Source organism: Sapajus apella, unplaced genomic scaffold (genome assembly GCF_009761245.1).
Source record: "Sapajus apella isolate SASKATOON/1434 unplaced genomic scaffold, GSC_monkey_1.0 scaffold112, whole genome shotgun sequence".
NCBI lineage: Eukaryota > Metazoa > Chordata > Mammalia > Primates > Cebidae > Sapajus > Sapajus apella.
In genome coordinates, this window is record NW_022437052.1 from 4,450,095 (window position 1) to 4,461,556 (window position 11,462).

General features: G+C 63.4%; 1 protein-coding gene across 1 annotated transcript; it reads right to left on the reverse strand.

Moving 5' to 3' along the window:
- Nucleotides 1-3,841: 3,841 nt before the first annotated feature.
- On the reverse strand, nt 3,842-10,991 carry LOC116537617 (cytochrome P450 2W1). The gene is made up of 9 exons (XM_032259871.1): nt 10,738-10,991; nt 9,025-9,187; nt 8,497-8,646; nt 8,270-8,427; nt 6,849-7,022; nt 6,377-6,515; nt 6,091-6,275; nt 5,422-5,563; nt 3,842-5,206 (listed from the first exon to the last, which is right to left on the reverse strand). Exons 1-9 carry the CDS (start codon nt 10,909-10,911, stop codon nt 5,019-5,021), a joined length of 1,473 nt encoding a protein of 490 aa, XP_032115762.1. The 5' UTR covers nt 10,912-10,991; the 3' UTR covers nt 3,842-5,018.
- Nucleotides 10,992-11,462: the final 471 nt, after the last annotated feature.

The following is an 11,462-nucleotide window of genomic DNA, read 5'->3' on the forward strand; positions in this document are numbered from 1 at the left end:
TGGAAGTCAGAATCACATTGCCTGTGGGGGTGAGCAGAGATCTATGGAGACGGGGGCTTTCCCGGGCAAAGGGGTCTCCCTGACATTGGGGGTGTGGATGACACTCATCAGAGCCGGTCGGAGACCCCTCACAGCACCGTGAGACTTCTGCAAACTGGGCCCTGACGTAGCCTGCCCTGCCCTCGGAGGAAGCCTCTGGGCAGTTTCTTGCAGGATTGATGTCTGAGAAACAGCTCACACTGGGTACTGTCTGCTGACTTCCACCAAGAAAGACAGGTTCAGGCACTGAACCACCCCTCAGAGCACTTTCCTCCCTCCAAGCCCCCAAGACAGTGGCATCTTTTCAAAGACAGGTCCTGCTTCGTCGCCCAGGCTGGAGTGCAGTGGCATGAGCTCAGATCACTGCAACCCCCATCTCCCAGGCTCAAGCGATTCCCCTGCCTCAGCCTCCTGAGTAGCTGGGACCATAGTTGCTACCACTTCACCTGGCTAATCTTTGTATTTTTTGTAGAAACGGCCTCGCTGTGTTGCCCAGGCAGGTCTCAAACTCCTGGGCTGAAGCGGTCCTCCGCCTCGACCTCCCATGGTGCTGGGATTCCACCGTGAGCCACTGGGACTGGCAGCATCTGTTTCTGGATGACTCAGTACCCAGCATTCATATCCCAGAGCCTCAAGCTGACCTTCCAGCAGGGTCCAGCACTGTCTGCTCCCTACTCCCATCCCTCGAGCACTTGCCGCCCCCACTGGGCTCTTTCTCTCTCTGCCTGTCCCTGCCTGTCTCCTCACAGACCAAGTGGCACCACCTGCCATCCATCCTCCTGCTCCAGTCACAGTCGCCCTGGCCGGGTGCCCTCCAGTGGCTCCCAGGGAACGGGCGCTCTCTCCACTATGCCCTCCAGCTGCTCCCCCTGCCCTGCCTGGGTCAGGCCACCCCCGCTCACTGGGACCTGAGAACTGCTCGCACCGCTGCTGGGTACATGGGTTTCATAGGTGAGAAAGTCCAGCGCAGCCTCAAACCTCGAAGAGTCATCAAAGTTAGGACCCTTCAGATTCCTCCAAGCCTCACCTCGTCACTCCCATGGCCCAGCAGTCAACAGCCACGGGCCACCCACCCACTTGTTACCCAGCAGAAACTATCAATACACTCTCTGACTTTTGACACCCTAGGACTTTGCTTAGATTTCACAAGGGCCTGGATCCAGGCAGGAGGAGTGGGAATTTGGCCAGTGATGGGCCTGCCTCGGGGCATTCGTGAGAGCCGCCCAGAGAGTGCTGGGCGCAGGGCTGAGCTGTCCAAGCCCCACTGACCTCCGAAGCCCGGTGAGCCCACCGAGCCCTCCCACCGTCCAAGGTGGGAAGAAGACCCCTGCTCCGAGGGAGCCCCGGGCAATCACTGGGAGGGCCCAGGTCCCAGAGTGAGGCGGGCTTCCAGCCTCTGGGTTCCTGGGCAGAGGTCTCCTGATAGGGGCTGCCCACCCCATGGGAGAAGCTTCAGGAAATCTGGCCACGGCTGAACCAAGACCCTGCCACACTGGACGCGGCCTCAGCCCCTGCATGTGTGTGCCCTGCGGGTGTGGGTGGGCGGTGGTATGGCAGCTCCCTTGGGTTGTATTTAATGATATCTCCATGGGTGGAGCTTCGTCTCCTCCCACGCTTAGCCCGCCCAGCACTCTGCGGCGGCCTCACCCTCTGAGCTGGCTGTGGGAGGTTTGCAGGTGGCTCAGGGACTGTGTGGTTTTGTTTTGCCTTGACTTAGGAGGGTAATTGGAGGCACATGCCACATGGCTGAGGGCCAGCCTCGGACCCAGAAGCAGATGTGAGGCTGAGAGCAGCCCACCCACCCCAGGAGAGTCTTCCCCTGGAGACCCAGAGGCGGGGGGTGCAGAGGCTGGGGTCAGCGTTTCCCCTGCTGCTGAGGACAGGCATTAAGGGAGCGGCTCAGCCATGTCATGAGTTGTGGGGACCATGCTGTCCGCCCCTCCCACGATATGTGGGCACCGTGGGGTGGATGTCCACAGAGGCGTCTCCCAAAATCCATGCATGAGGAAGCTGGGCTCTCTGGCTGCCCACCACCTGAGTTCTCTGGAACCCTTAAAAAGGACCCCCGGGGTAGGTTCGTGGATAAAGGAGGACAAACTCACCACTCCCAGAGCCCTCACATCCACAGACCCAGCAGGGAGGAGGCTCTGGAGGTGACCTGGTGACAGCACAGCGCGGCGAATGTCCCTGTGCCCCTGAACTATGCGCTTAAACATGGCCGATGGTGAATTTTCTCTACGTGTATTTTATTACAGTTTTTAAAAATACCAACCAGAAAGAAACACTTGCAAATGAGGCATAGACAGTGGCCTGCCCCAGCGTTCTCCAGCAAGCCCCCAGGATGTGCCTATGCCCCCAGCCGGCAGCCTGTGTGCAGCTGCGAGAAACGGGAGCACCCAGGTCTAGCTGGTCGAGAAGGTGGTACCTCCAGGGTTCGGGCCTCACTCAGCCTCCCCTTCTCTCCCACCTACCCCATACCCCTGCCCACGCCCCTGGGCAGGAGTTGAATGAGATCTGACAGCTGCTCACTCTGTTTTCACTAAGTTAAGCCTTTTTACCCTTGAGGATGAGGCATTTGGATTTGGGGGACCCTGGCTGTACCCCATGGAAGGAGCCCTGTGATCCCGCTGGGTTGTTTGTACCTGGGTGGGATGGGGTAAGAGGTTGTGTGAGTCAGGGGAGCGGGTCGGGTTGGGCTGAGGTTACGTTTATTGTCTTAGTGCTTTGCGTGAAGCTCGGCCGTCACTCGTGACCCTGCACTTGTGTCCCTCACGTCAGCTGGGCCTCCACGAAGTGGGGCGGGAAGGAGTCAGTGTTTCCTCACCATGTGGGCCTTGGGCTCCCCTGGGCCCCCACCCTCGGGGATGAATACCCCAGGCCACTGCAAGGCGGGGGGCACGAGCATCCCCTGTGGAGGCCGGGGGAGGGCTGAGCCTGACTCCTCCACCCCACCCAGTAGGCCCCGGCAACAGCTGGGTCGGACTTTCCACAGCCCCCGCCCTGGAATGGTTCTGCAACCTCCTGAGGCTCCGGAGGGGCTCATCAGGATGGAGTCACGCTGAACAGGGACCCACCTAGCGCCGGGACCCCATTTTCTCTGCCCTTCAAGTTTTCAACGTCATGTTTCAAATGCCTGAGAGGAGAAGAGTGAAGCCAGCACACGGTCCCTGCTCTTCCCCAGAAAAACGAGCAGACAGAAGCAGCTGAGCCCCCACTCCCTCCATCCCCTTCTTGTGCTCCTCCCATCACTTAGGGACCCTGTGGCCCCACCCGGGAGCATGAGACCTGCCTCCGTCCATGTCCCAGCCACCGCGTCCTGGCCCCGGGGTGCCACTCCACTGGTGCAGGTGGGAACGCGCTCAGCTCATCCTCTTTTCTCCATGAGGGGCCACCTCCAGCTTGTGTGCACTAGGCACAGCGCTGGGACCCAGGCCAGAGTCGTCTTAGATGCCAGGCGTCCCATCACACTGCTGACTGGCGATGTGATCAACAGCACACATGACACTGTGCAGCTCGGCGTTCTCATTTGTGGCTCTCCAGTGCTGCTCGTCTTCATGGGGCTGAGGTGTCCCCTCCTTCAGGAAGCTCCACGCTCCCCTGCCAGCCCGTCCATCCTGATGGCGAGCTTTGCAACAGGAACCTTGATGCCTGTGTGGCTGGGCCCGGGGCTCCCCACAAGCTGGGCATCCAGAGGCCAGCCCAGAGCCGCCTGCCAGCCAGACGGTGACCACACCCTTCCCCTGGGCACAGCCTGCTGGGGCATCCTGGGGCCCACAGCCTGAACAGAGGTCTGTTCACCGGGTTTCCAGACACAAGACAGGACCTCATTCAGTGTGAATTTCGGATACATGAGATCCCACAGAGGCTGGGGTTGGCGAAGCCCCCAAGCAGGGGTGGATCTTGCCTTCGGGGTGTGGGCCGTCCCACGACCGGCCTGGCTGCCACTAAAGGGACTCCATGGCTTCCCCGGGGCTAGGGTGTGGAGGTGCCAGGTGGGTCCCCTGAGCTTGGGTGCTGAAGGACCTGCCTGGGGCATCTCTGTCCACCATGTCCCTCCTGTGGCCCCTGCCTGGGAGCGCTTAACACATAGTGACCCTCCTGGAGTCAGGGGCTGCCCCTGCGGCCCTCCCTCCACAGTGACCTCCATCCTTCCTGGGATGCTGCTGGTCCCAGCCAGACCCTTGATGGACAGCGCTTAGTCTGCAATGCCTCAGCACCCTACGCCTTCCTGGCAAAGCCTGCTGGTCCCAGGGTCACCATCACCCACTTCATGGAGGGGAAAACTGAGCCCAGGGTGGATAGGTCTGCTCAGGTCCCCAGGAAATAAGCAGACCCAGGAGCCTCCAGCTCCCATTGCCCGTCTCTGAAGGAGAATGTGGGCTTCACCTCCCTGCTCCCGTCACGCTCCTGGAGGACCAAGGGTGGCCCCAGTGGCTTGGCTCAGATCTGGCACTGCAGGCCAACTCCCTCCAGGCACAACCGCCCAGGAGCAGGACCAGAGGAGAGTCTGCAGGAGCCCCAGGACCTGGTGGGTGCAGGGCTCACATGCTGAGGACATGCATCTGTGCCCGTTTCTGGCTGGATGAGGCCACCGCTGTCTCCCTGCAGCCCCAGCTGCAGGTGCTGGGGAGGAGCTGAGGGGCCCTGGGGGGAACTGGGTAGGTGAGGGCGCAGCTTCGGGAGTGGGAGAGCAGGCAGGGCCCCAGAGGCGCTCCTGGGGGCTGGCAGGGACTGAGCCACAGCAGCACCAGAGGGGTGGGGGTCCCACAGGGTCGGGTAGGGGGAGGCCTGGGTGTAGCTGGAGGCAGCTGCTGACCCTGTGGGGGTGGGGTGGGAGTCCTCAGGGCACCCCTAGAACAGTCTTAGCTGGGGGCTGAGAGGGGAGTGAGCGAGAGGACTCAGGGGCTGGGAGGGGAGTGGGTGGGAGGACTCGGGCTGGGAGGGGAGTGGTTGGGAGAACCTGGCAGCTGGGGGAACCCTTAGGGCCTGGACACCGCACACAGAACCTGGGCCTGCGGCCGCATGGTAAAAGCCCGGGCAGGCGTGGTGTCCAGGGAGGCTGGGTTGACTCCAGGCGGGGGCAGCAGGCGGTACCTCTGCAGGAGGCCAGCAAACAGCAGGAAGAGCTCAGTCCTGGCCAGGCGCTCTCCGACACAGACACGGCGGCCTGCAGAGGAAGTCAAGGTACAGAGTGGGCTAGCACCAGGCCTGCTCCTGGAGGGGAGGGGTGGGGACCTCCCCAGGGGAGTGGAGGAGCAGCCACAGCTGCCTTCAAAACCTGAAAGCAGGAGGTGGGTGCCAGAGTCAGCGGGCAGAGCTGAGGACGTCCCACCCCTGGAGCCAGGGAGGTCCCGCCCCACCCCGGCCGTGAGGGCTGCAGACCTGCAGAGAATGGCAAGAAGGCCTCCCGCTTCACAAAGTGCCCATCTGCATCCAGGAAGTGGCCCGGGTTAAACTGGCCCGGGGTCTGCCACTGTGTCTCATCCAGGAGCACCGAGGTCAGCAGGGGAATCACGGGTGTGCCCTGCGGGGGCAGCCGGGCAGAGAGGGAGAGAGGGGCCCCAGGGAAGATGGGATGGGACCGGGATTGGGAAGTTTCATTCCAGGCTGCCACACCCACCACACCTGGTGTTAGCCCACCTCGCAGGTAGGGTACCTGAACCCAGGGAAGCCAAGTGACCCCAGGGCACACAGCCAGGGGCTCTGAGGATAGAGAGGACCCCCCAGGACACACAGAGGGGACCCCCAAGACACACGGAGAGGGACCCTGCCAGGACACACACAGAGAGGAGCCCCCCCAGGGTACACGGAGGGGACCCCGCCCCAGGGCATGCAGGGAGGTGCCAAGTCTGCTTGTCAGAGCCCCAAATCCCAGGCTGTGGGGTGAGGGCTGCCTCCCTCCTGCTCCTGGCTGGACACTCTTTCCTGCCTCCGGTCAGGGAGCCCTGGGCCATCAGGCACCCACTGGAGGCTCAGCCATCCCAGTGCCCCTGAACCCCTGCCGAGGCCTACCCCAAATGAGGTGGAAGGGAGAGGGAGGCCTGGCCCCACCTTGGGAAGCAGGAAGCCGCCCAGCTTCGTGTCAGCAGTGGTGCAGCGGGGCACATGCGGCAGGAGCGTGATGAAGCGCTGGACCTCGTGGAGCACGGCGCTGGTGTAGGGCAGCTCCTGCTGGTCCTCCGGCCGGGGAGGCCGCCCAGGGCCCAGCACACGGTCCAGCTCCTCCTGCACCCGGCCTGGGGCAAGGGGTGGGCCGGGTCAGTGGGAGCGCCATCCCTCAGCCCTGGGGGGTCCCCGGGGGCAGAAGGAGCTGTCCTGCCAGGCACCAGGGTCTCACCCTGCACATCCAGGTGCTGGCCCATCAGAAGTGCAGCCCACTGCAGTGTGGCCGAGGTCGTCTCCGTCCCGGCCATGACCATGTCCAGGATGCAGGCCACTGCGTTGGGCTCAGCAAACAGGCTCTCAGGGTCATCCCCCTGCAGAGGCGTGGGGCAGGACTCGGGGGGAGGATCTGGGGTCTGTCCCCCACCCCACAGACCCAGCCCAGCCCTGGGCTCAAGAAAGGGGCAGAGGGCAGGCCTGGCTGGAAGGACCAGGAGCTGGTGCCTGCTATGATCTGGGCTCAACCTTCCCCAAGGCAGGCACCATGGCTATTTCACAGATGAGGAGACTGAGGCTCTGAGGGGCCCCCATCCAGTAGGTGGGGGAGCTTGGTGCAGGAGCAGGATGGACCCCTCCCTAGCCCTGCTCCCCTGGGTGGGCCCTCAGGACTTCCACAAGACTGGGAAGGAAATTGGCCCCCCGCGCACCTGTCCCTGCTGGATCAGGGCGTCCACATAGCTGCGCACAGGGTCCCCCCGGCGCACGTGGGGCCGCCGCGCCTCCAGGAGGGTCCTCAGAATGGCTTGGACCTCCTCTATCTTGCATAGGACGGGCCGGTGCAGCTGGAGCAGGGCCCCAAGCCAGGGGTAGATGTTGAAGAGCTGGGCAGGAGGCAGGGGGAATGGAGGTAAGGGTGCAGCCTCAGGGCAGGGGGTAATAGTCCTCAGCAGCTGTGTTCACACCCAGGGACTCTGGGCAGAGGTGCTGGAGGTGGAGACTCACAGAACAAGGACCCTTTGCCCTCGAGGGAAGACCAGGGACTCCCAGGAAATTCTCCATCCGTGCCCTGGAAAGGGACAGCCAGGTGGGTTTGCACAACAGGGTCTCCTTCCATCCTGGAAAGGGAGGGAGGCGACTGCTGCCGTGGAAATAACCTTGAACCTCCTGTGAGTCATGGAATGGGAGACAGTGCAGAGCCCAGCGCTCAGAGAGTCGGGGCTGCCCTGGAGTCGGCTGTGTCTGAGAGGTGAGCCTAGCACCAGCCGGTGCTTCGTGACTGCCTGTGGCCGCCCCACCATGCCTCGTGCTGCTTGCCTTCCTGGGGCATCCATGATCACCAGTAGTGAGTTGCATGTGGCGCCTCTTGGTAATGAGCTGGCGCAGGCAGGGAAGGCCAGGGAACGCTCTGCTGCTGGGGGCTGCCCCCCGGACCGCACCGTGCCATGCAGCCTCCATCGTCCAGGTGGGCTCTGGGCCCGCCTGGCTCCACCAGCAGGCACGGTGGTCTCACCCTGGCAAGGATGGGTGGAAGCTGCGCTCCCTGATCTCTGCCTTGTGAACCCACTGCTGCCCTCACTCCCATCACGGCCCTGCCACCAGGAAGCCAGGAGGACCATGATCCATGGCCTCTTGGGTCCAGCCTTGATGTGCATATCGCACCTGAGATGCAGGCTTCGGTAAATGCACACCAAGTATGGTGAGGACCAAAAAGAGGGAAACTTTGCATTTTGAAGAAAGTGAGACACATGTGAGTTCTGAACATCGGAAGGATCAACTTTCATGGTTCTGGGGCACTGGAAAGGACGTCGGCTGGAAGGTGCCTGGACCATCAGAGCCAGGGGGACATGGACCCCAGCAATCCTGAGTAAGCCATGCCTGCCTCCACCCCCACCCTTCAGCAGCTGCATCTATTACTGATGAGGGCATGTGGGGAGATCGGGATCCCCCATTTCCTGGAGAGCACAAGGGCTGGTCTGAGGCCACACGACCAGCTAATGTCAGATGGGTCCTGATTCAGGCCCTTGAGTCTGATTCCTTGAGAGGGACAGTGCTGGGACCCCTGTCCTGCCCCTGCACGCCCAGCACCCCGGGTTCAACCCCACCCTAAGAACAGGAGGCAGCCCCTCACCTGCAGGCCGGGGGACCCCAAGAGGACCATGACCTCATCGATGAGACCCAGGAGGGACACGAACACAGGGTCCCGGTAGTCGAACCGGCGGCCAAAGAGGAGCGTGAAGATGATGTTGGAGGGAGCCCAGCCTAGCAGGGCCAGCGGGAAGGGCCGGCCTTCGAGAGGAGACAAGCCTCAGGTGCGTTGAGGCCCTGGGCAAGGGCATCCCCGGCCCCCCAACTCACCTTCGTAGCCATCCAGCTGCTCTGAGAGGCATTTCAGCTCCTGCAGAATCTTGTCAGCCATCAGCTCCCGGCCCACGCCCAGGCTGTGCAGAGCACGCACAGTGAAGTGGCGGGCAGCCCTCCAGTGTGCCCCGGATGAGAAGAAGATGCCTGTGGGCAGGCGTGGCGCCCATGTCTTCACCCCAGCCAGCCCCGCCACGTGACTGGGCAGGAAGTGAGCAGGCCAACCCGGAGGCAGTGGGACTGGCTGGGACCTCACCCCCATCCCCACTCCTGTCCCCCTGGGTTGGCCCCTGGCCCCTCCTGACTTGGGATGAAAAAAAAGATCCACGCTTGCTGGTCCTGAGCACCTGACCTGCCATGTGGACACCTGGCCCTCCCCAGCACCAGCTCGGAGACCTGGCTCCTGCCTGCTCTTCCCCAGCCCCTCTGGGGAGCCTCTCCCCCTGCTGGAGCCCCCACCCCTCCTCGGATCCAGTGTCCCCACACCCAGCAGGTCCCTGCAGCGCCAGCTGGCCGCACACCTACCTCCACCTCGCTGGATGAGCTGGAAGATGGCGATGGGAGGCCGGTCAGCCAGCTCCTGCCCTGGGCCCGCCAGCGCCTCCTTGACTGCCTCAAACCCCGTCAGTACCACCGTCTTCTGGCGCCCCAGGTGCACGGTGAACACCGGCCCGTAGCGTTCTGAGAGCTGGCAGGGATGGCAGGGGTCACCTAGGCAGCCCTCACGCACAAGGTCCCCCTTGGGGCCCCTTGGGCTGGGCCTGTACTGGGTAGGGGTGGGGACAGAGGGGGAAATGGGGGCAGGTGGAGGGGGCGCTTAGATGCCATAAAGTGGGCTGTGCAGGGGGCAGGGCAGCATCCAGAACCCCCTCGCCATCCGGTGCGTGGCATGGCTGTTGTGGTCTTCTCTTTTTAGCCAAAATTCCTTTGAGCCCCGAGTCCAGGCAGCAGGGTGGGGAGCTGTCTGCTGGAGTGATGCGTTCTGAAAGGCCAGAGTCTGCACGGAGTGAGGGCCTGACAACGCGGCTCCCAGCGACCCTGACCCCTCCTTGGCTGCAGCCCGGCCAGGAGCATCCAGTTTGCAGTCGGGGGCAGCCAGAGACAGGGCCCAGGTGTGATTGTGAGTCCTGTCCCATTGACCCTGCCCGCCTGAGTGAGGACAGGATGACAGTGCCGGTCAGAGTGCCCCGTGCCAGGCCCAGAAGGTCATGCAGGAGGCCAGAGTGCCCACCCGTGCCCTCTGTCCTAAGCATCCCTGCCCCAGGAGGCACCAGCCATCCTCTTCCCATTTCACAGATGAGGAAATGGAGGCTGGGAAGTGGGAGGTGTTTGCTGTTGAACACCTGAGGGTAGAGGGGGCTCCACCCTGGGCCTGTGGCTGCCTGCTCAGCCCCCAGCACAGCCAGATGGGTGGTAGCCTCTGGGGCCCCAGTACTGGGTGAGGCCCAGGCCACCTTGTGGATCATGGGCAGCTCCAGTGAGGGTCCACCTCCACCCACCAGGTCCCCTGGGTCCCCTGAAGGCCTGGCCTGTGCTGGGCAGGAGTAGGGTAAGGCAGGGAGGGTCTGGGGGAGGTCACCTGGCAGGAGCCCCTGGGGGGGCAGGGCTAGGGAGGGATGGCCAGTCCCTGTTGAGGGCCTCAGAGGCTGAGCACAAAGGACTGCTTTGAGGGGTGGTGGCAGGGTGCCTGTCGGTCAGGCAGCAGGGCTGGCCACCTCTATGGGGCAGGGCAGGACAGAGGCAGCCAGCTCCTGGCTGTGGGGAAGGGTAGCCTGCCCTCAATGTGGGGGCCAAGGCCGGTCCCACCTCCAGCCCAGGAAGGAAGGGGCCACACTTGAGAGGCTCCCACCTGCCCGAGCCATCTCTGTGTGCAGTCCAGGTCCTGGTCTCAGACCATTTCCAGAGCCCCTGCCCTCCTTCCCTCTGCTGTCCCTCAGCCTGGCCTCCTGCAGGTTCTCAGCAGTCACCACCTCCTCCAGGGAGCCCTCCAGACTCCTGCTTCTAATCCCAGACCCTGGGCAGCACCTCCAGGGCTGCTTCCTAGGGTGTCTGCTTCCCTGTGGGATAGGGCGGCTTTCCCTTCCCAAAGGCAGGGTGGGCACTCAGGCCTCCTGCATCCCCTACTGGGCCTGGCACCATGTGGGCGTGGACAGCGGAAATGGGGCTTTGCTGCCCCAGAGGTGGGGTGAAGACACAGGTCCGCCCAGGTGGTGAGAGCTGCCAGGTTCTCTGACCTACCTCCATCAGGGACTGGTCCTGTTGCGACAGACGCAGCAAGTGTAGGTTCCCGATGAGTGGCAGTGGGCGAGGCCCCGGGGGCCACCGTGGGGCTGGGGAGGGGTCTTGGGCCCAGGCTTGGAGCAGCCCCCAGAGCCCCAGGAGGCCCAGAAGCAGCAGGATCAGCAGAGCCATGAGGACGTGGCTGGTGAGGCCCTGCTCCCCTCCAGGGCCTCATCCCCCCCGCGCCCTTATAGGCCTCCCTGGGAAGGCGTGCTGCACCCCACCCTCCCCACCACCCCTCATAGGCCTCCCCTGGAAGGCGTGCCCACACCTCACCCACCCTCCCTATCACCTCGAGAATGTGGAGCGAGCAGTTCGCAGGGCAGCCCCAGCAGACGGCTTGAAGCTGCAGGCCTTCATGGAATGTGGGGCTGAGGCCCTGCTGGGGCCAGGAAGGGGAGGGCAGGACTGGGGGCTCTCTGGGGTCTGGCATCCATGTCCTCTGTCCAGGGAGAAGGACACAGCATGTTGACTGTTCTGTCCCTGGTTCTGGGGGACCCATCAGTCCAGGCCCCTCAGCCCAAGCCACCCCTCAGAACTGGGATTCACAGGGCATTGGGGCCCAGGCCCCAGCTTGAAGGGGAGCGCCATGCTTTCTCAGGCTCTGAGCAGGGCCCCTGTGGAGCTCGGGGTGTGCAGGCCTCTCCCAAAGCCTATCCATGTGCACCCAGCTCCTCCCTGAT

What these genes read in the sequence shown, in the direction of transcription:
- LOC116537617 (XM_032259871.1), bottom strand. Translation starts at nt 10,911, where the DNA reads ATGGCTCTGCTGATCCTGCTGCTTCTGGGCCTCCTGGGGCTCTGGGGG. An exon ending in GCTCATCCAGCGAGGTGGAG is followed by an intron (nt 8,647 to 9,024) that starts GTAGGTGTGCGG and finishes GCCTGCCCACAG; the next exon opens with GCATCTTCTTCTCATCCGGG. An exon ending in GCGGCTTCCTGCTTCCCAAG is followed by an intron (nt 5,564 to 6,090) that starts GTGGGGCCAGGC and finishes CTGCCCCCGCAG; the next exon opens with GGCACACCCGTGATTCCCCT.